We start from the raw sequence: 24,374 nt of genomic DNA on the forward strand, positions 1-24,374 counted from the left end.
TTAGGGCGCCTTCTTCCCACCAGCTACCTATCCTCATAAATATCTTCCTCACTCCTCCATTTCCTTGCCTTTCTTCACAAGTAAGCAGTCTTCCCGGCATGCGGCAGCTTACTCTCTCAGGTCTGTGATCGCAAGTACTCTTGCATAACTCACCTGGAAGCTGCCTCTTTAGATCCTGAGGACAAGGACGGAAGGCTTGATTTCTACATGAGATTTAATCTTTGGGCAAAAGTGCTGCCGGAGGGTATAAGCTGTCTCTGCCTTCTTGCCATTACAGGTTCGGTCCCCTTTTCTTACCCACGTTGTCGTGCTCAGAGGGACGTCCCACACATGGTGCAGTGTTCTCTGCCTCAGCATTCCTTTGGGGAGAAAAATGGTTATTTAAATGGCAACGTTAGATTCTAAACCCTCCAGATTCTTACAGGTGCAAGTGGCACTGAGATTGAAATCATTAGGAATAGAAGTATTTGTTGTAAGGGGGAGTATTAGCCTCTTTATACTCTCCAAATATTAAGTGTGCACAAAACTTAGATTCCTGCTGCCTTCTGCACACATGGGCTTCTTGTGGGATTTCTCAAATAGTTTGAAGTGTGCCTTTTCAACATGATCAGTTTTTCAATACTTACATTTCAGAGCTGTTTTAAAACACGGAAACACTTAAAACTGGTATGAATTATTTCATGCTGGGAACTCTTTTGCCATCAGTTTTAAACTGTTGCTTTATGGGAGCAGCTTGACAATGTAAAAATGTAAACTTTGGCATGAATGAATAGAAAACAGAACACATCAAACACTACTTTCCAGCTCATTATTTTTTTCCAGCTTATTTAATTGATTAATTGATTGCACCAGAAAAATGTCTTATAGAAACTATTTTTTATTGAAATACTTTATCACAATTAATATATTCTTGATGCCTATTGTTTCCATAAGGTTCTAATAGGTATCAATGACATTGCTCAGCTTTCCACCATTCTGTTTTCAGCAGTGTAAACTCTTGTGGATAAATCAAATTGTTAAAAAAATGTACATGATGTGTTTATGTATAGTTACAATCCAGATAGTAGATTTTTCAAACTTGATTTTAGACTTCTTTTTCCCAATAGTCACATTCAATTCTTATTGAAAATGAACACACATCAAGTTTATTGAGAAACATCACTACCATTGACTTTAAATATTTTCTAGCTTTTTTAAAAAAATATTTATTTATTTTTGAGAGAGAGGGGGTAGGGGCAGAGAGAGGATTCAAAGCTGGCTCTGTGCTGATAAGAGATAGCTCAATGCAGGGCTCAAACTCATGAACTGCAAGATCATGACCTGAGCTGAAGCTGGATGCTTAACCAACTGAGCCATGCAGGTGCCCCAGTATTTCCTAGCTTTTTATGATCGGAAAAAATTACTTAAAAAAATTTTTTTTACCGTTTTTATTTATTATTGGGAGACAGAGAGAGACAGAGCATGAGCAGGGGAGAGGCAGAGAGAGGAAGAAACACAGAATCCGAAGCAGGCTCCAGGCTCGGAGCTGTCAGCACAGAGCCCGATGTGGGGCTCAAACTCACAAACCGTGAGATCATGACCTGAGCCGAAGTCGGACGCTTAACTTGAAATTCTGACCTTTCAGATCACATGTCTGCTGTTATGTGGATTGCACATCTGGGCCCTTGACATATGTCTTGGTTTGCTGTCAGTGGACAGATAGTTCCAGAGTCTGGTCAACTTATCTCCTGTTAGGGCGCCTTCTTCCCACCAGCTGGTGGGAAGTCTCATCATCACCCAGCTGGTGGGTGGCTCTCGTGAGCCACCCAGGTGCCCCATGATGGGAAAAAATTAAATGTAATCTCTCAAGGTAGAAAAATGAGTTTTAGATTTTTCAGAGCCAAAATGAGAATACTTTAGAGCAAAATTAGACCAAGTCTTTGGAATTCAAAGTGGCTGAACACCCAGGAGAAACACCCTATAAAACCTGCCAATTACATAGTCTGAACAGAATTCCTTTTTAATAATTCAGAAATTTCTCTTTGTCAGTGATACAGGAACAACACCTCCAGAAAGTGGTATTTTTGGATTTATGATAAACTTCTCTGCATTTCTTGGTAAGTATGCAATAATTATTATGAAAAATTCACAGTCTCAAGTGAAGTAAAATGTGTCATTTACAGTTTGTATATAATTTTTTGTTATTTTTTTAGCAGACTCAATTTTTTAGAACAATTTTAGATTCACAGCAAAACTGAGCAAAAGGTAGGGATTTCTCATATATGCCTTGCCTCCCACCCTGTGGCCTCCCCCACTATGACCATCCCTGAAAAGAGTTGTACGTTGGTTACAATTGATGAACCTACTTTGACACATCATTATCCCCCAACCGACTGAGCCACCCAGGTGCTCCAGAGATTATATGTTATTGTGACATTACTCTCCGTAACAATAAGTGGTATTTGATTAATTGGTAAGGTCTTTGGAAAAACATACCCTTTGTACCGTCCTCACACCATTCACAAGAACCAGTGGCAATGAAAGAACTAGCCATGAAAAGCAACACTGTAAGATAATTAAGTTATAGGAAAATCCTTTAAAACCTGAGGATGGAAATGCTTTAAGCTTACACAAAACCCAGAAGCTAAACAGGAAAGAATTGATAGATTTAGTAGATAAGAAATTAAAACTTCTAAAAAAAATTAAAACTTCTAACTGATGAAGGATACCAAACAAACCAACCAACCAACAAACAAAAACCAAAAACAAAATTAAAGACAGACCAGAAGAAAACTTGTAATATTTATAGCAGACAGTAGACTAATGTATACAATGTTTAAAAAGCAACTGCAGGGGCCCCTGGGTGGCTCAGTTGGCTGAGTGTCCGACTCTTGATTTTGGTTCAGGTCATGACCTCACAGTTCCTGGGATCAAGCCCCATGTCGGGATCTGCACTGACAGCATGGTGCTTGCTTGGGATTCTCTCTCTCTCTCTCTCTCTCTCTCTCTCTCTCTCTCAGTAAACATTTTTTAAAAAGCAACTACAAATTAAAAATGAAGGGGTGCCTGGGTGGCTCAGTCGGTTGAGTGTCCGACTTCGGTTCAGGTCCTGATCTTGTGGTCTGTGAGTTCGAGCCCTGCATCGGGCTCTGTGCTGACAGCTCAGAGCCTGGAGCCTGCTTCGGATTCTGTGTCTCCCTCTCTGCCCCTCCCCCGCTCATGCTCTGTCTCTCTCTCTCAGTCAAAAATAAATAAAACATTAAAAAAAATTAAAAAAAATGAATAGACGAACTCAAGAGAAAAATAAAAGAAGTTTAAATGCAATTTTTAGAAAAAGAAATGCAGACGACCGGTAGACATACTGAAAGTTGCTCAATCTCACTAATGATCAGAGGGATGCAGTTTAAACCAACAGGTTGCTGATTCTCATTCATCAGGTTAGTAGCAATTAAAAAAGCCATTAAAAGGACTTGTAAAATTGCTTTCAAACTCTGCTGTGAGAGTATAAACGCTGCCATACAGTCTTGGGGCAATTTGCAGATGCTTCTTGGCATTTCAGTTGTGCACGGTTTTTGTTCTGGTAATATTGTTTCTAGGAATTCATCTTTCAGAAACACTGAAAGCATGCCAAATACTTGTGTACAAGGCTGTTCACTGAGCATTCCTTGTAACAGGAGAAACAGAGAGACAATGTAGAAGTCGAACGTAAGAGAATGATGAAATAAATATATACCGTGATGAGACCCCTAAAAATGTGGAAGTAGACTTACTTGTACTGACATGGTAAGATCTCCATGGTGACTTATCTCAAGTGAAAAAGAGTAAGTCACAGAACATGTGCACAGTAGCATTTATGTGAAAAAGATAACAGGCAAGTTTGTGTGTGATGATACACACAGTGGGGAGAGTGAGTTGGGGTGAGGAAGGACAGGGTGGGTGAGTGGGAGACTACGGCAGTTGGGAAACTGAAATACAGATTTTAAAAACACAATGCAAAACTTTCCCTGTGTTTTTCGTTCTAAAAGGTCAAATAATAAAAATTCACCAAAGTGCCCTTCTTTTTCAGGTGCAGCCACAATGTACACAAGATACAAAATAGTAGAGAAGCAAAATCAAACCAGCTATTTCAGCACGCCTGTTTTTAACCTGGTGTCGCTAGTTCTTGGATTGGTGGGATGTATCGGAATGGGCATTGTAGCCAATTTCCAGGTGTGTCCTGAAGTTTTTTTTCTGTTCTTGGGGATGATGGAATATGTGTGTGTCTGGAGTAGAGAAGCAGGAACACAAGGGGCATGCTTGTGCCAGGAGAGTTCTCAAATAGTTGATGAGTTTGTAAAAGTGGGGATAGTTTGCTTCTTAGAAACACATCTTTATCATTTGAAAGTCAGTCCTGCCTGGTGCTTGGGAGAGGGTGGGGTTCACGTTTGCACACCTATGAGAGAGCGTGTTTCACACGATGTTCCGGACTCTGCATTGCCCCATGTTACTAACATGATCTGATGGGTGGGGAGAGCGACTTCAGTCACTGTAATAGTTTCATAAAGAGTGTGAAAGTATTTGTGTATATGAGTGTGTGTGTGTGTGTGTGTGTGTATTTACCAGTTCACAGAGCAGCTCCTGATCTCTTCCCTTTGCAGGTGAGGATATAGGTACATGAAGGTGAAATCATATGCTCAGGGTTACTCAGCTCATTCATTATGGAGCCAAAACATGGAGCAAATGAACTTATATGGTGACTTCTGCGAAGTCTGCTTGATAGATTCCTACTGTGTTGAGTGTTTGAAAAAAACCCTACTTGCTTTATTCTAACTTGTAGATACCTGTTCATCCCAAGGTCTCTTTCAGGAAGGCATGTGAGCTATTTGTCCAAGGAGACAGTATTTAATATTTTTAAAAAATGTGTTGTATTTCAAATTCGTACTAGTTATAATAGTATCGTGTCCTAGGGTTATTGTAAAGGGCCCCATGAGATGTTGCAGAGTAACCAGCAGGCCGTACGTGGCAGCCCCCGGCCATCATTAGAGGCTAACACCGAGGTGGTCCTGTTCCCTCTGGCCCTGTTGTTTCTTTGTGGCGGCACAAAAGAAGTTACTCCAGGAAGACTTGCTTCTGCCCAGGAGGACTCCTTTAACTTTTTTCCCACCAGAAGTGGGCCGATCTTGTGTGATGCTGATATTCACAAAAAGGTGTCAACCTTGGCTGCCAGCCAGCTGCTAAAGTACACGTCCGTGCCCAGAAGCTGCAGTACAGGGCCGTTGCACCTGCTATGGGTCTGCGAGGGTAATAACCTCGGGCCTCCACCTGTACCATCTGCTTCCCATCCATTTGCTAATGCCCCCTCCTGCATGAAGTCAGACCGTTGTCAGAGAGTCCTCTGTCTCACCTGCACCACGTGGCCTCATAAATCACTTTCTTTGCACTGCACAGGGGGGATGCCATCTGTCGATCAGGGGACAGAATAAAGTGCTCCAGGAAAGCTGGTGCTGTGTTGTGAAGGGTGAGGTGGCAAACACCCTTCCTTATATTGCATAGTATCTCCAGGACACCCTGTGGGGCAGGGATGGTCTCCCAAGCCTCAGGGCTGACGAGTTTTCATTTTTGGACATTATAAATCCATTTTTGGACGTATTTGTTGTTTCCGTATTAACATTGAAAGGTAGGTAGAAAGGTGAGAGGCAGGTTTGTAGCCTCCCCAGAGCAAGTGTAGAGGGCTTCATTGAAGGAATTGTGTGAATACATTTGCTTCTGGCTCCATTTACTTTGCTACCCCTCTTGTCCCTTTATGGCAAAATAAGACAAGGGCTGCTATACATGATTGCAGGTGACATTGGTCACATGGTGGAGACTCTTGCTTTATATTTTATGCTTGTATGCGTTTGGTTTTTCATGACAATTTTTTTTAAATTTTTTAAGTTTATTTATTTTGAGAGAGACAGAGACAGTGTGAGCAGGGAGGGCAGAGAGAGGGAGAGAGAATCCCAAGCAGGTTCTATGCCCCCACGGCATAGCCCCACATGGGACCCAAACTCACAAAACCATGAGATCATGACCTGAGCTGAAACCAAGAGTCAGACGCTTAACCACCTGAGCCACTCAGGTGCCCCTTTTCATGACGACATTTATTGAAAATTTCCTATATGATAGAATTTATGAAAACATCCAGTACTCCTATCATGCTAGTAATGACCTCAGAATACAGGTAGTAGCATTTTCCTCATTTGCCAGTGGAGAAATGGAGGCCCAGAGGGGTTAATACTCGCCCAGGATTGTCTGAGCACCGAAAGGCAGAAGTGCACTTTGAATTGAAGCAGTCTGTCTAGAGCCTGTGGGAAAGAGTTAACTCCATTGCCAGAATGGGTAAATCTCTGAGAGTGAAAGCATGTACACAATTCACATCCCTAGTACCAGAAAGCATGATGGGAAGCAAAATTAAAATGGGGGGTGAAGGGAAGATTTGGAATGATATAATCGTTAGTAGATTGTTGGATATTAATTATTCGGTGGGGAATAGTAGGCACTAGATGATATCCTATCGCTTTATTCTCCAAATAACTCATGGTATAAGCACCATAGCCATCAAGTTTTAAACCAGAAAGGCAGACTTTAGAAAGAAAACTTAGATGTCAGATAATTGAACTTGTGGTTCTCTTTAGGGTTTCTATGAAGTGATTACATCTTCACAAAAACCAGAAATAGAATCTTAAGCTTTCCTGAGAGCAGAGTGTTTGCCTTGTCATTGTTCCCATAAATATATCTTTACAACTTCCTTGTTTTATATCCTGTAATTCATTTTCAGCATGCCAACCTGAGCTGTTCCTTCCAGAGGAATTGGAGGTGTGCGGGCAGGAGAGCACTGGCTATCTCTGGGGGATTTGCTTGCGTAGGAGTAAATTGTATTCATCACAAGTTCCCAGAGCTCTCTGTCCTGAGCTGGTAGGCAGAATAGCAACTTTTTGGTGTGTCCTCACCAATCTCTCTCAATGCTTTACTTTCCTTCCAGAAATTTCCTTTTTGGAAAAGTTGTTTTCCAAGGTTTAACCCTTTCAACTTTCTAGTTTTCTCTATTTTTACTATCTTTTATTGTTTTAAATGTTTATTTATTTATTGTAAATGTTAACTCATTTTTTGAGAGAGAGACAGAGTGTGAGTAAGGGACGGGCAGAGAGAGAGGGAGACTCAGAATCCAAAGCAGGCTCCAGACTCTGAGCTGTCAGCACAGAGCTTGACATGGGGCTCGAACTCACAAACTGTGAGATGATGACCTGAGCCGAAGTCAGACACTTAACCAACTGAGCCACCCGGGCTCACCTCTATTTTTTACTTTTTTAAATTAATAAGAGAGTTTCAAAAAAGAGGTCCAAAAAGGGTGCTGGGTTTTTATTTTAGCCTCTATCCACAATTCATGCCTCATCTGAGAATCATTTTGCTTCTAAAAGATCTTTGATGCGAGAGTGTGTACTCCACAGTGGAAAAAAGCACATCCCACATACGACCCCTGCAGAGTCAAGGACCTTTTGACCCAGTAATGTCAAGGTTAATGTGGGGGTTTTTGAGGGCCCATGAAGTTTGCAGATTAAGATCCTAAAGGATGTGTTGAATTGGCCAGGGTTTAAGAAGCGAATTCCCTGATAGTGTAATTGGAGGAAACAGAGTATTTAAGTTCAGGATGTTGATTTACTTAGCAAAAAAGAAAGTAGACAGTGGAAAACATCAGGATTCTCAGAAGATTATTCCTTAAAAGGACTCATTAGCAGTGGACATCTTGCCTTTTGTTTTCCCTTGTCCTAATGTGCCTAACATTCAAGGGGGGGAAGAGAGGATCTGTTTGTCTTCATTCTTTTATTATTATTATATTTTGGTTTAATATTGTTTTTTCCCCAGATTTACTGAGGTATCATTGACATATAACCTTGTATTAGTCTAAGGTGTATAACGTAGTGATTTGATATATGTATATATTGCAAAATGATCACTATAAGTTCATCAACATACATTGCCTCACATAGTTACAATTTTTTTCTTGTGATGACAACTCTTAAGATTTACTCTTTTAGCAAAAAAAAAAAAAAAAAAAAAAAAAAGATTTACTCTCTTAGCAACTTTCGAATATACAGTACAGCACTGTTAACTATGCTCACCACGCTGTACATGACATCCTCAGGCCCTATATCTGGAATTTTCTATGTTTTGACCCCCTTTTCTCCACCTCCACCCCCCCATCTCTGGCAACCATCAATCTGTTTTCTGTATCAAAGAGTTCAGTTTTTAACTTTTTTAAGATTCCACATATAAGTGAGATCACACAGTATTTGTCTTTCTCTGTCTGACTTATTTCACTTAGCATAATACCCTCAGTATCCACCCATGTTGTCATAAATGGCAATACTTCTTTCTTTTTTATGGCTTAATAGTAATTGGTGTGTGTGTATCACATTTTAATTATCCATTCATCCATTGAGGGACACTTAAGTTGTTTCTATGTTTCACCTATTGTAAATAGTGCTGCTATGAACATGAGCGTGCAGTTATCTATTCAAGAGAGTGATTTCATTTTCTTTGAATTATTGTTATTTTTCATTGTGGTAAAATAATTGTCCATCTAAACCATTTTTAAGTGTACAGTTCAGTGATTTTTTTTTTAATTCTTAAAGTACTTAAATGTCTACAAATTTTTTAAAGGGCATAGAATGTATTTTACTTTCTATATATAACTTTCCTAAATCTGTATGCCATGCTAGGTATCCTAGGAATACAAAATCCATACCTAATAAATGAGTAATTGATAGGCCATGTTGCAAAATGTCAGTGCAGCCATATTTTATTATAACATAAATCAAGTTGTGGATTTTCCCCTATATTCCAAGGTTTGATACCAGGAAATAAATTTCCCTAGCAAATAAATTTGAAAGTGGTTTTTCTTTTTTTTTTTCCTTAAAAAAATTTTTTTTTAATGTTTGTTTTTGAGACAGAGCATGAGCAAGGGGAGGGATAGAAAGAGAGGGAGACACAGAATCTGAAGCAGGCTCCAGGCTCTGAGCTGTCAGCACAGAGCCCGATGTGGGGCTTGAACTCACAAACTGCGAGATCATGACCTGAGCCGAAGTCAGACGCTTAACTGACTGAGCCACCCAGGCACCCCTGGTTTTTCTTTTTTTAATCTTCTTTTCCCATGTGGAGAATAAAGATTTGATATCAGTTTATTTTTGAACAGATGAAGAACACCGTGGTTCTGGGGAAGCCTGGGTGACCCAGGTCAAAGAAAAGTCTGGGAGGGACAGGGTGTGGACAGTGGGGCCAGCAGGAGTCTGGGGCCCAAACCAGGCCCTCTTGGACAATACTTTCACTTCCCCCTTTGCAAAGCTCACATCTTCAAGTTCAACCAGAGACTCTGTTGTTCAATCCAATGTCATAGTTATACCATAATTGTGCCCATTGCACAATTAAAAGGAGCCTAAAGTGAGCTCCTTGAATGGTCTATCATGAGCATGTTGGGGATCAATACCAGACTCTTTGCCTAGATTGGATGTAAGGGTGCCTTCTGGTTGAATTGGCTGGTTAGAGGATGTAGGGGTAGGGCCTTGACTTGAACCTACCTTGGCATGGCAAGGGCAGTGTCTTTACTTAGATTTGCATGTGCATGTGGGGAGAGACAAAGAGACTATTGGGGAGCAGGGAGCCTGAAAACCCGAAGCCACCCTTGGTACCTTCACGGAACCAGTTACATGCTGTTAAATGAAATTCATCATATAATTTTCACTGCAAACCTGCAAGGCAGAAATTATTATGCCTATTTTACAGATACAGAGACTGAGGTTATAAAAAATTTTTTTTTTAACGTTTTATTTATTTTTGAGACAGAGACAGAGCATGAACGGGGGAGGGGCAGAGAGAGAGGGAGACACAGAATCGGAAGCAGGCTCCAGGCTCTGAACCATCCGCCCAGAGCCTGACGCGGGGCTCGAACTCACGGACCGCGAGATCGTGACCTGAGCTGAAGTCGGCCGCTTAACCGACTGAGCCACCCAGGCACCCCGAGACTGAGGTTATAAACTAAGGTCACAGAACCCAGTGGCAGAGTTGAAATTTTTTTATCCAGTTCTGCCAGACTCCAGAGCCCACCATATTCAACTCTCCCCCCCTCGAAGGCAGATATCACTTTTGTCCCTGTCCAGCATGCCCACGTTTGCTGCGGAACAACTAAGGGCATTTACTGCAGGGTCTGGAAGGCTTTTCTCTTGGTAGTCTTCTGCAGGCAGTCGCATTTTCCAAGGAGTGGTGGGTGCATCTGTGGCTTTGAGTGGACCAGCGTGGGTGGGTGCGTGGGCCTACTGCACGCGGACTCACGTGGAGTAACACCTGTTTGTGACTCTCTCTCCAGGAGTTAGCTGTCCCCCTGGTCCATGACGGCGGTGCCCTCTTGGCTTTTGTCTGTGGTGTGGTCTACACACTCCTGCAGTCCGTCATCTCTTACAAATCGTGTCCCCAGTGGAACAGCCTCTCCACATGCCACGTGCGGATGGCCATCTCTGCCGTTTCCTGTGCAGCTGTGGTCCCCAGTATCCTTTTGCACATTTGTCAGTGTCTTCGAAAGCTTAACCCTTCTCCCTCGCCCCCAAAAAAGTATGAAAAAAAGGGAAAAATTAACAGCCCCGTTTCCACATGCTTCAGAAGAACAACTGGCGGAAAAGTGTAAATCATTAAGAAAATATTTCCACATTGTGTTGTTATTTCAAAAGAATCTTTGTGGGGAACGGTGTGCAGGGAGAATGGCAACATGTCCAAACACTTTAGTCTGTTTCCTTTCCTCCCAACAGGGAAAATTTCATAAGCCATGTGAAAATATTTATTTTTCTTTGTAGTGCTTGGTCAAAGACACCAAATATTGATATTGTACTTAAAGTAATAGCCCTGTGAAGTCCCAAGGGGCTGTACTCTGCCCTCACCCTGCACGTAGGTGATTCATTAGATGGTCTGACTTACTCATCCATGTTAAGAGGTTTTAGAAAGCTCTCTATCATTTATTTCTAAATCACTCGAAATACATTTAGCCTTCTCTTGTTATCACTGATGCCAGTTTCAAAATGAAATCTCATTCCATTTTCGTATTCCACAATGTGAAAAGAAAATCTGAATTTTTATGCTTATGCATTCTGATTTAGAGGGAATGAGAGCTTGATCTTTCTCTCTTTCTTTCTAGAGCTATTTAACAGGAAAAAAAAAAGCTGTGTCTTTAAGAGGTGGAAAATTCCCCATCTTTCAAAATACTGTCTGTAGTCCTATCAGAGAAAACTGCAGAGGCATCAAAAAATGTTGATTCCTGTCAGATTGTAGAAAAATAGAAAACTATTTAATTAGTGGAAACTTTGTTAGTCTGGATTGAGTTGTATAAAGTGGGCAAGCTTGAGTAAAAATGCACCATGTGCTTCTAAATATTAAGCTCTGTGATTCTCCTTTAAAATCGAAGCTATACAAAATGTACAGTCTAAGTATGATTTTGGGTTTCGTTTTGTTTTGTTCATCTTAGGGAAGGAAATTTTTGATTACAAAATTTCTAAGTACAGAGGAAGCATATCCTAGTGTTGAGAAATTTAAACAAAATACAGACCCTTGTTCCAGAGATGGTTCCTTTTCAATTCTTTGTTCTATTTATGGATTGAAGACACTCATGTTTGTCTTCAAATATAACTACTTTTAGCTTGTGTTAGTTGTAAAGTATATAGAAGTGTTTGTAGTGTTAAAACCAAAGTTCCTTCCTTGCTTCCAACTTTTGAGACACATCTCTAGATGGTAAAATTAGAGAGAATTTTAGCAGAATAAGGCTTTCAGCCATCAGAGTTTCACACACAAATAGTTCCCATTTTTAGGCAGCTCCAATGAGCCATGCCAAGGGACAGCTTTCCCACAGAAACAGATCATGTCCCTGTATTAAATGAACTTGAATGAATTCATCCATATGAAGAGTTCTTTTGTCTTAAACATTAGCAAGGTATTTATATTTCTTTACAAAGATTTCAAAGCATCTTTGAAATGCCCTTGTCTCTCCTTACTACAGTATTTCTGTGAAACACCATCATTTGACTACTGAAGAAACTGAAACAGAGAGTGAGGCTGGTTGCTAGGATCTTGCTTCTAAGCCCTTCCTGTGAGACTATCCATCTTGCACCTGGCTTCTAAAGCTTTCAAAACCTTCACAAAATCACTAACAGCATAAAGCCCAGGTTCCTTTTCTTGAGACCCATAATTTGACACCTCATTTTACATTGTTTCTTCTGGACTTGCCTGCTTTCTGTTCTCAGCTTTCACCCATTCTCTTCTACCTGGATGGATTATCTTCCTCCACCTTGTTTTCTAGAGCCTAGCTGTCCAGTATGGTAGCCACTAGCTACACGAGGCTACTGAGCGCTTGAAATGTGGCTGGTCCACATGGAAATGTGCAGTAAGTGTAAAAACCACACTGATTTCAAAGATTTAAGAAGAAAGAAAAGGAGAATATAAAATACGTCACATTACTTCTTTATATTATTGCATGTTGAAATGATACCATTTTTGATATATTGAGTTAGATAAGATATATTATTAAAATTAATTTCATTTGGTTTTATTTATGTATTAAGATTTATTTTTATTTATTTTTTAATTTTTTTATTTTGGAAAGAGTGCATCCTCAAGTGGGGGAGGGGCAGGGGGAGAGAATAGGAGAATTTTTTTTTTTTAACTTCATTTTTTATTTTTTAAAATTTACATCCTAATTATTTAGCATATAGTGAAGCAATGATTTCAGGAGTAGATTCCTTAATTCCCCTTACCCATTTAGCCCATCCTCCCCTCCCACAACCCCTCCAGTAACCCTCTTTTTGTTCCCCATATTTAAGAGTCTCTTCTGTTTTGTTCCCCTCCCTGTTTTTATACTATTTTTGTTTCCCTTCCCTTATGTTCATCTGTTTTGTCTCTTAAAGTCCTCATATGAGTGAAGTCATATGATTTTTGTCTTTCTCTGACTAATTTCACTTAGCATAATACCCTCCAGTTCCATCCAGTTGCAAATGGCAAGATTTCATTCTTTTTGATTGCCGAGTAATACTCCATTGTGTGTGTATGTATATATATATATATATATATATATACACATATATATATATATATATACCACATTTTCTTTATACCACATTTTCTTTATCCGAGAATGGGAGAATCTTAAGCAGGTTCCACACTCAGCACGGAATCCAACGTGGGGTTCAATCCCATGATCCTGGGATTATGACCTGAGCCAAAATCAAGAGTCGGATGTTCAACCTACAGCCACCCAGACGCCCCTAAGATTTTATTTTTAAGTAATCTCTACACCCAACAGGGGGCTTGATCTCACAACCCCGAGATCAAGAGTCACATGCTCTACTGACTGAGCCAGCCAGACACCCCCTCATTTGGTTCTTTTTAGGTTTTTTGTTGTTGTTGTTTGTTTGTTTGTTTTTTACTGTGGCTACTATAGTAGAATATTTTAAATTACGCATGTGGCTGGCATTAATTTCTGGGGTGACGCTGCTCTAGAGAGCTCCTCAAGCCTCAACTCAGATTAGGCTCAACTCAGTGAAGCCTTTCCTGACCCCTCACACCCCATTCCACTCTGAACTCATCGTTTTCCCTCCTAGTCATCACTGTGCCCTGTTCTTTTCTGTCTTAATGCAGCACATTCCCTGGGCTTCGTCCGACAAGGCTGTGATGTTTCCAAGAGCTGACACCAAGTTTGTTTTTCCAGAGTTTTCTCTGTCTCCCCCTTCCTCCCCACCAGCATGGTACCTGATGCACAGAAGATAGGACTCAAGAACAAAGAATTAAGAGATTTTTAAACTATTAGAAACAGATATGGTAATGACATGATCAGAGAATCTTCTATGCTTTCTACTCCTTTTATTTTGAGAAACCGAGAAGTGTTAAGAATTGCAAAATATTGGGGGGTGGGGAGGGCAGGGAGAGGAGATGCTGACTCTGTATTCAGAGGAAGTTCTAAACTTGGCATTGACTCTAAGCTTTGAATTCGTCTGTTTGCAAAAGCATTTTAAGAGCATCTCATCTCTAGCCTTCCCTTTTGCCTTCTAAGCTCCATCAGAATGGCTGTCCCCGCCTTTGTGCAGACAGTCAACGGAGGCTCTGGCCTCAGTCCTGGGCACTGTTTGAGTGGCCTCTCAGGGTATCTCCTAAGGTCAGAGGTAGGACATTATCTCTTTGATTTGTACACCCTTTGGGCCAGGAAGGAAGGGCTCTGCTTATACCCGATTACTTGATGGGAAAAGTCTGTTTTTTAAAGACAGGAGTTTGAATCTTTACCTTGTTTTTGTAGATGAACCTTGGTAGTTTGTGGTGCTTTTGTACCTTGAAATGTTAATCTTCCCTTAAAGCTGTTGTCTTGAAAATAGTATTTTAGGGAAAGAGTATTTTTATTCAATACTTTTATTTAGGGAAAGTAGTATTTTAGGGGAAGAGTATTCAAAAAGAACCCATCTGGATGGCTGTGTCAGTCATTTTGACAAAATTTAAAAAGCAGAGTGGGGCATAATGTAGCCACAAATTAAAATTTTACTATACGTAACTGAAAAGGTATTGCTAAGGAATGACTGTATTTCCATCACAGTCTAATTTAAGGGTTGAGATTATAAGAAGCTGATATAACTGGTTTGATTACAGAAATGTTGGTATTAATATTTTGACCCTGTGTGATGATTATTAGCAGAATAGTCTTAACATTCAAAGACCTGGTTTTTTTCTGGACTTTCCTTAACAATCTCCTTTTTTTAGTGATCGCCTGTGCTTCACTAATTTCTATAACCAAGCTGGAATGGAATCCAAAAGAAAAGGTAAAATTTAACTCAGTATGATTGTTGAACGTGGTTCCTGGGATTATTTTCAAAATTTTGAATTCCTAATTGAATTTCCTAATCAAAAGAGGTAGGGCAGGGGGTCAGTATGAATTAAGGTGTATGGAGGGCAGAAGAAGCAGAGAATGTTAAGCAGAGAGGATGAGATCAGCTCCAGCATGGAGAGTAGTTTGTTTCATGATGGAGTGGAAAATAAATGTGGTCAGGGCTATATTTGCAGGAGGGGAGTTAACGCAAAGTTTTTGAATAGGCAAGTACGTGGAAAGAAGATTAGCAGGGAGGTATTAGTCAGAAGCAACCCTGGGATGAATGGATGAGGAGAGAGCCCGGAGTTAAGGTGGCAGGAAGAAGGCAGTTCTCTAGCTTTCAAATCAAGATTTGCCTAGGGGACTCAGCAGCACTCATTGTCAGGGAAATGAAAATCAAAACCACAATGAGATATCACCTCGTTCTGACACCTGTCAGAATGGCTAAAATAAAAAAACACACGAAACAAATGTTGAGGAGGATGTGAAAAGAAAGGGACCCTCATGCACTGTTGGTGGGAATGCAAACTGGTGCAGCCACTGTGGAAAGCACGATGGAGGTTCCTCAAAAAGTTAAAAATAGAAGTACCATATGATCCAGTAATCATGCTACTGGGTATTTACCCAAAAAATACAAAAATTCTAATTCAAAAGGATAGATGCACCCCTATGTTTACTACATTATTTACAATAGCTAAATTATGGAAGTGGTCCAAATACCCATTGGTAAATAAATGGATAAAGAAGATGTGGAATATATACACAATGAAATATTACTCAGCCATGAAAAGAATGAAATCTTGCTATTTACAACAACATGGATGGAGCCAGAGAGTATATACTAAGTGAAGTAAGTCAGAGAAAGACAAATACCATATGACTTCCCTCATATGTGGCATTTAAAAAACAAATGAGCAAAGGGAAAAAAGAGAGAGACAAACCAAGAAACAGACTTTTAACTATAGAGGATAAACAGATGATTAGCAGAGGGGAGGTGGGTAGAGGAATGGATGAAATAGGTGAAGGGGATTAAGAGTACACTAATCATGATGAGGACTGAATAATATATGGAAATGTTGAATCATTACATTGTACACCTGAGATTAATATAACACTATATATTAACCATACAGAAATGAAAATTTAAAACTTTTAAAAATGGAATGAAAAGAGGGGCATCTGGGTGGCTCACTTAATTGGTTAAGCATCTGACTCTTGATTTCAGCTGACAGTTGTGAGACCAAGCCCCACGTAGGGCTCTATGCTGACAGCTCTGGAGTCTGCTTGGGATTCTCTTTTCCTCTCTCTCCGCCCCTCTCCTGCTCATGTGCATGCGCGCGCATACACACACACACACACACACTCTCTCTCTCTCTCTCTCTCCCTCTCTCTCTCTCAAAATAAATAAATAAAGTAAAAAAAAAAGGAAATAAAAAAATTAGCCTAGGGTGGAAGTAATATGGGGAAATATTTAATGGGTAGTAGCAAGTGACAAATGAGAATAGAAGGACATGAATCAAAGAAGACTTCCAAGTGTTATCTTGGGGAAAGCAAAGAATCTGTCCCCATAAACAGAGAGAAATAGGGTCCTGAACAGGAATAAATGATTCCATGGCCGGGGGCAGGCGGGGACTGGGTGGTTTGGTTTTAGAATTGTTGAATCTGAGGCTGTAGTGAAACATTAAAGAGAAATGTCCAGTTATTGTGAGGGAATAGACTGGGGGGGGTGGGCAACTGGGAACCATCAGGGAACAGGGTAGAGGGACTGGTAATTTCCAGCCCAAATGTCAGAACACCTGGAATTGAAGGTTTGGAGTTGAGATGGACTCATGCCATTGGCTACTCATAGTGGTGGCTCATCTAGATGCCACATAGGGAACGAATGATGCCCAGGAGAGGAGAGTTAGTGGGAGAATGGCAGTTTGTTTTTCAAGGACCAGGGGAGTTACCAATGTTTTTCAAAAGACAGTTTCAGTAAAATGTTGGTATCAGAAGCCAATTGCAGGAGGTTAAAGAAATGGTGAGAGGGAGGGTTCATTCATTCATCAGTCTAGTGTTTGGAGGTGTGAGGAAAGGGAGAAATAAGATGGTGGCTAGAGGGCCAGTGGGATCAGTGGATTTTCCACAACAGAGGACTGGGTCATGTGAGGAAGCCTGCAAGAGACAACAGAGAGACTGAGGATGGGGAGGAAAAGAATGATCCAGACACAAGTTTTAAGAAAGTCCCTTCTGAAAGCCAGACCTCACAGCCGAGCAGCTTCAGGTGTATTTTTACCATTCAGCCACTGGGGGGAGGCATTTCACCACAAATCAAACAAACCAGCTGCTGGGAAGGATTCATCAGAGTATATATATCCCCCAGGCAGTTGAAAATTGTTTTTTATTTCGACTTCTATCTTAAAAATATGAAAAGTACCACATTTTTGTTCACTCCATAAATTACCATGCTATGCTTGTGTTGCTTTCTGTTCCCAATATCAAGGAATGCACACAAAACCCTTTGCATTAATTCACTGAATGGGATAATCACTTAGGTACTTTCCTAGACTTCTGTGGAGAGCTTGGGAACTTTATAGCACATTCCTGTGCATTGACTTACTTGGTAGGGAGTGTAAGAATTATAAAATCATTGTCTCATTTTATTTTATTATTTTTTAAAAATTTCTTTTTAATGCTTACTGCTTACTTATTTTTGAGAGACAGATGGAGCCTGAGTGGGGGAGGGGCAGAGAGAGAGGGAGACAGAATCTGAAGCAGGCTCCAGGCTCTGAGCTGTCAGCACAGAGCCCAATGTGGGGCTCGAATTTGTGGGCTTCAGTATTATGACCTGAGCTGAAATTGGATGCTTAACCAACTGAGCCACCCAGGCACCCTTATAATATCATTGTCTCATTAAAAAAAAAAAGTTTATTTATTTTGAGAGTTGGTGGCGGGGGACAGAGGAGGGTCAGAGAGAGCAAGAGAGAGAGAATCCCAAGCAGGCTCTGAAGCACTGTCAGCACAGAGCCCGACATGGAGCTAGAACTCCCGAATCGTGAGATCATGACCTGAGCCGAAGTCAGACGCTTGACGGACTGAGCCACCCAGGTGCCCCTAAAAATGCTTTTAAAGTAATTTACCGCATTTAAAAATCAGGAGAGATCACATACACAAACACACAAACACAGGCTTTCTTCTGAATCTCTCAAAGCAACACTGGAGTCACAGTTTCCTATTTGAGGAAAACGGAATTGAGCCGATGAGGAGTGGGCTCTCAGTCTTCCCTCTCTTTTTGCAATCATCAGTTCCATTTATTTTTATTAATTCTCTGGCCCACATAGGAGAAACCCCCAATTAAAGCCTTCCATTCTTTCATCCCTGCCCCCAATAAGATAGTTAACGTGTAGATGTCTCATTAGCCTGCACTTTGTGGCTGTGTTTACCTTACAGTGTTAAGCAGAATTAGGTTCTAAACGGACATTTTGTATAGTAACAGGAAATATAACACCAAGTGGTGACAGCCAGTCTCCTCCAGGTGCGAGAGCTCATTCTGTTTTAACAAGGGCCCAAAGGCTGACTAGATAGATGTTTTTAGGCATGCCTTTGAACTTTGGGATTCCTTAGCAGTGGGAGAGCAAGTCATGCCTTGAATGGAAAGTTCTTTCTTCCCTTGAATCCAAATGTGTTTCTCAGCCATTTTGTGGCCCTTATTCTGCCTTTTGAATTGTACAGACTAGGTCATAAAACCAGAGTGTACGAGAGCCCCAAGAACTTTTGGGATAATTGCATTCACATTCTCATTGGGCAGGTGCCCTCACTGGGCAGGTGTTCATCTCCCTGGCCTTTCACTGCCTTTTCTCAAGGGGTTGATTTATGCTCATCAGACAAGGTTTTCATTTGGTCTGACCAGCGTTGTATTTCAATACATACAGTATGGTGAAGGTATTTAGGCTAAATTCTGTTTCTTTATTGTTGCTATTAGGATTATATATATCACGTAGTGAGTGCAATCTGTGAATGGACAGTGGCCTTTGGTTTTATTTTCTACTTCCTAACATTCATCCACGATTTCCAGGTAGGTATTTACCAGTTCAAATGTTATAAATTGCTGACAATTAGGATTAGGAGAAATCCATAGAACATTTCTTACACTAAAAAAATAAAAATTTAAAAATTAAAAAAAATTAAGAAAGCACTATCTGTCTTTTTACCCTTATGTGTTTGAAAAACATGTAAATATTAAGGGAAGCATCTTTAACAGCTCTCCCAACAATGAAATTCTCATATGTCCTCTGCCACTAGATGCCTATAGTCAGATATCCTGGTTATTAGCTTTTTGAAGGCCTCATTTACTAGTTCCGAATAATAGGAAATATGTCCATTTAATAAACAAAAATTTGTTGTGGAAAATGTTCCCAAGGTAGAGAGAAGGTAGGACCTTATCAGGTTTGACAACAGGGAAGATCTTACATTTTGAAACAAGTGAATTCTTAGCTGAAAGGATATAGAAGAAAGCCAAGAAAACTCTTTAAGACCCAACTCGAACTCTGCAGAAACCATAGTGAGGTCATCTCCGAAGGGGTGGGGCAAAGCTGTTGGGAGTCCATAGCTGGCACCAATGTACCTCCTTTGAAGCCCTTTTCTTCTGTCTTTAATAGAGTGTCACCCTAAGGATATCCACAGAAATCAATGATGATATTTGAAGAAAGAAGAATTATATGTCACTCAGTGAAAGTCGCAGGCAATTTCTGGAAGTGGTACAGAGGAGGGTCTTAATGCTGCCCTGTGTGGAACGCATCTGCAGTACGTCCGGGACTTGAATTTCGTTAAGAATTCCCGATAGTTGTACTATTTCCAAAGGTATGTTTTCATAGTGAGTGTAGAGCATTTGTGACATCGTAGCAATGTTTTTATAATTTTCTAAGTAGACACTTTTTTGTATTAACAAATTCATTACAGAGAAGATAAGTTGTTACAGAAAATGGACAGCTCTTGTTTTTGCACAGATTCTGTTTTGTTTTCTTTGTGTGTGATTGGTGCAAATACACTAAATAAGGAATTCACTAAGAAGTAAAATCAGGGCATATTCATTTAAAATTTTTATTTTTAGAGCATGAACTGTCTAATTTTATATCACGAGAACACTTAACAAAATTTGATTTATAATGATCGCAATGATTTAGTTAACAAATTAACACTATCAAGGATACTCTGATTTTTATGTGAACTAAGCAAAATGCTTCTGCTGAAAGGCCTTACTATCTCTATGCACATTAACTCTAAGTGAACACAGAAGACCTCAGGTTTTAAATTCCGTCCCCCATGGGCCTCCCTGCCCACAGAGCCACAGTGTTTACCCTTGCTGCTGACTGGCATGCCATAGTGGGCCTAATTCCAGGTGGGATGAATTCAGCAAGGCAGATTAGAAAAACCTTAGAACAACCAGAAAATGGAAACAAGCACCTGACAAGAAAGCCTCGTTGGATTCTGGATCGTTGTCCTTGCTGGATGAGCAAGGATGGAAAGTATCTCAGGGACCGTTTGTGGAAGAGATGGATTGTGGGAAGACCTTTGGTTAATACGAACCCTCCACAAAAGCCAAGCTATGAAAAGCATCAAAAAGGCCATTTGTAAAACCACCCTTTGTTGTAACTGGCATAAATTGATATATAGTCTGACTCAGAAGCTGAAACTCACCTCTCGAATTTATTTCATGGCAGTAAACCTGTGGAAGAGAATGTAGGTCTGAGAGAGGAGACGGGAGAAGGTAGAGGGTGCAGTTTATTTGATCCTTCTTTTTATGCCTGTAGCTGGATGTTTGCATACCTCACGAACTGTGAACCTGGTCCTTTGTTAAGACCGACACGACCTACACACTCCACCTTCTCACCCAGATCACAAATGACAAATGAAAAGCAAATCATTCCAGAACAAGAAGCGGGCCTTGACATGTTAAGGCTTAGGTTTGAAAACTGAAGAGAAGGCCTTCCTTCAAAGACCCTCCAGACCACAAACCTCCATCTGGCCAAGTGGGTCCAGACCTTGAGTTCATTTGCCAGGGCCAGAACTTGGACAGCCTGGGAGGGAATCCGGGAGCGGTGAACACATCATGGCTCTTCAATAAATACCGAGTGAATGAAGCAGTCGGCCACCTCAGCAACAACAAACTGTGTTGCCTGTATTCAGCAGTGAGAACCTGATAACCATGTCTGAGTCTGTTACAACTTGTCGTGATGCTGTGGGTCCCCATAGTAACACTGGAACTGAAAGACTGACTGAAGCTCTGGCAAGCATTCATTATCTTGAAGATACATTCCTGTGCCGTGAAACCTGTAGGAGAATGAGTCCTCAGCTGGGACTCACTTTGAACAGACTTTTCTTATCTGCACTTCTCATGATGCATTATTATTCTTCATGTCCGTATCTCTCCGTGAGATAGATTGGCAGAGTATGTGCCTTGATCTTTATCTTTGTAAATCAGGCGTTTACCAGGGTGCCTCCTGGTACACAGCAGGTGCTCGATAAATACTCATGAATGCATGAATGAATGAGTGAACAAGTGAAGGAATGACTAGGGGTATTTGTAGTGCTGCATAGTGAGATTTACACTGGTTTACTAGTTAAGTGATAAACAAATGGTCTGTATCACTCAGTAATGTTGACTGTTTTGCTTTGTGTACTGTAAACATTTCAGTTGTTTGGGCTTCACGACCCTATGCCAACTCTCTTCAACCTGGACAGTTACCACCAAAATTGTTACATGGGATAGACAAAACGGTTCACCTGGCTTGCCAAACTGAGAACGCCAAAAATCACTCCAGACAATCACATTCTGCTGGTTCCCTGAAACCCCTAAAGCTGGTCTCATCCACATTTATGGTATTATTTCTAATTTCCATGACTTTGCATTTCCTTGGCCCTCTTGGCTGAAAGAGTAGAATAAAATGAAATATTTCTTTATTTTAGTAATTTGTGTTTCTGTTCAGTTATAACATGTTGACTAGGTACTACCATGAAGTGTGTATATCCAGGGAACAATTCTAGCTCCACTTGGACTCTATAGAGGTAGAATTTAAACTCTATGTTTTCTTAATTCTTACAGCTTTGCATGTGGGCACAGTGGTTCATCTTTGTAGAGACTCAAACATTAGTATCAGAAGTTCATATCAGTCTGGACTCTTAGAGTTGATGGTGCCAGAAATCCAACTCAAATTTGTTGAGGAAGAAAGGGGCATCTGTTGACTCAAGTGACTGAGAAGTCCACGGGTACAGCTGGCTTTAGGGATGGCTGGTCTGAAAGTGGCACCAGAACTCCATTTCTTCTCTCCCTCTTGCAGCTCTGCTTTTTCTCTCTATTGACATCATTCTCAGGCAGGTTTTCCTCTGGTGGAAGTGAGATGGCTTCTAGAAGCTCCAGGCCTACAACCTGTCCAGCAGAAAGAGAAGACTTCTCAATAGTTCCATCAAAAGCCTGGGAGTTAAAGCTCATTATCTCTGACTGGCTGGCTTGGGTCACATGCCCATGCCCAGCTCAGGGAAGTATGATGCTCTGATTAGTCAGCCTTGAGTCACCTGTCCACCTCCGGACAGGTCAACTCTGTCTGAGATGCTGGGCTGATGGTGGGTGAAAGTTGTTTTTCAGAAGAAAGGAACGGGAAATGGATCTGGGACAGACACAAAGCAGTAGATTCCATCATGGAATTAAAGCTTTCCCCCAAACCCCCACACCAGATGTCTTGGGTGGTACCACACGACAACTTGGTTCCAAGTAAAGCAAATTATACTCGCTGACAACCTTTTCAGGTTAAAAAAAAAAGTAAACATCAGCCACTTAGGTAATAAACAGGCCTTCAGTTAACTTCAAAGTTATATATTTTCAAGCTTTTTGTGTTTTTATTTCACCCCATGTGTCTGGTCAGGCAGTCAATTATCACATTTCTCAGAAGAGGAAACTAAGGCAAAGAGAAGCTCAGTGATATGCAAGAGGTTCTACGGTGGGATGGCAACAGATCCCGGTCTGGGACCCTTGTTTTCCTGATTTCTGATCAAGTGGGTCTTTTTCTTTCTTCCTTTTTTTTTTTTTTTTTAAACACTAACGGAGGATTCCACAGAAATTGCATTTCACAAACCAAATTAAGTACATCAGTGTTGTGCCGTGTTTGGGTTTCCTAACATCCCTTGCATGTGGCATTGTCCCATGTTCTCATTCTTTCGCTCAGTTGGAGACATGCTGGTGTGGTGTTTGGGCCCTGGAATGAGGAAGGGGGAGCGGGAGGGAGATAAGTGGCATCCCATTCTCTCCCACTCCCTGATTCTGGCAAGTCAGTAAGCCCAGCCGTCTCCCCACACACATATTCTTGGTCTGGCTCTGAACGCCCGGCATTCTCAAGGCCGGAATGTCATGCATTTGCGTCCTGTCTGTTGCATAAGAGAGCAACCACAGCCTCAAGCCCTGGAGGAGAAGCTTCTGGCTCTCCTTGGTCACCCCCAGGAGACTCATCTTCTAAAGCGAAGGGCAGCAGGATGCCAGACCCGTACTGGGGGGTGGCGGTGACTTCCAAAATCGATGCCCAGAAAATGCTGAACGAGGTACCAACCATCTGCTCTGAGAATTGAGCCAGGGTGCCATCAGACACGTAGTAAGCCCACAGTTAGTCCCTCGGCAGTGAGGAGTGCTCTGTGCCCCACTGTCCCCGAAGCCAGCTCTGCCTCTGAACTCTTCGGTTACAAGAGTTGACAGAGTCTTTTGAACTTCGATAAACTTGATAAGGATTTCTGATGCATAGCCCTGTAAGAGCCCTGACTGATAGGCCTTACCATCCTGGGGTGGAAAGATAATTTCTAGATAAGTGGGGATTCAGCTGCTCCCATTCCCAGCCCTTACTTCCTGAACCATTTGTTATTTAAAAATTTTTGAATCAGTAATAGTATTCAGGGGATTCAAAAATCAAAACAAAATAAAAAGGTATTCTGTGAAAAGCCTTTGTACTCTTCCTTTATCCACACTTACTCGATACACCTCTCTTTGTGCAGATAGCCACTTTTTATGAAAATACAAGCAGAAGCACTTTTTAAAATGTTTCCCTTTTAACTTCTGCCCCCACTGTAGCATACTGTACCAACAGTTTTGAGCCTTCCTTTTTTTGACTAAGCAATGGGCCTTGGAGATGCTTCCTTATCAATACAGAGAGCTTCCTTATTTTTTTAGTTGGTTCTGTGTTACACCTGCATTGTATTCCATTATGTGGCTGTGCCATCATTTATTTAACAAGTCCCCTGTTTGATGAGCTATCGTGTGGTTCCCAGACTCCTGCATGACCTTGTACATACATCATTTCATGCATGTGCGAGGAAATCTGTGGGAGAAATTCCCATAAGCGGGAATGCTGGGACAAATGGGAACTGCGTTTGTAATTTGGCAAATATAGTCATCTTGCCTTTAGAACCTTTTTACTTGATCATTTTTTTTGTTGGGAAATCTTTCCAACTATTTTACCCTTCCTTCTAAACTGAGGAT

The 24,374-nt window shown here is 41.0% G+C and overlaps 1 protein-coding gene across 6 annotated transcripts in view; it reads left to right on the forward strand.

Annotated features, from left to right (window-relative positions):
• The window catches only part of DRAM1 (DNA damage regulated autophagy modulator 1), a 61,408-nt gene that overhangs the window by 16,826 nt on the left and 20,208 nt on the right, over nt 1–24,374 (forward strand). For 2 of the 6 annotated variants that reach the window (XR_009617024.3, XR_009617025.3), the window contains exons 2-7: nt 2,029–2,096; nt 4,046–4,188; nt 10,358–10,535; nt 14,773–14,831; nt 18,840–18,932; nt 19,516–19,717. Coding sequence is in view for 3 of the 6 variants with exons in the window: in XM_060656602.3 (XP_060512585.1) it covers nt 2,029–2,096; nt 4,046–4,188; nt 10,358–10,535; nt 14,773–14,831; nt 18,840–18,932; nt 19,516–19,560 (586 nt within the window). In the remaining 3 variants the exon portion in view is untranslated. Of the gene's footprint in view, nt 1–2,028; nt 2,097–4,045; nt 4,189–10,357; nt 10,536–14,772; nt 14,832–18,839; nt 18,933–19,515; nt 21,818–24,374 lie in introns of those variants that run through there. The other 4 variants (XM_060656602.3, XM_060656605.3, XR_009617023.3 and 1 more) reach the window with 3 other exon arrangements.

Source organism: Panthera onca, chromosome B4 (genome assembly GCF_046562875.1).
Source record: "Panthera onca isolate mPanOnc1 chromosome B4, mPanOnc1 haplotype 2, whole genome shotgun sequence".
NCBI classification, from domain to species: domain Eukaryota; kingdom Metazoa; phylum Chordata; class Mammalia; order Carnivora; family Felidae; genus Panthera; species Panthera onca.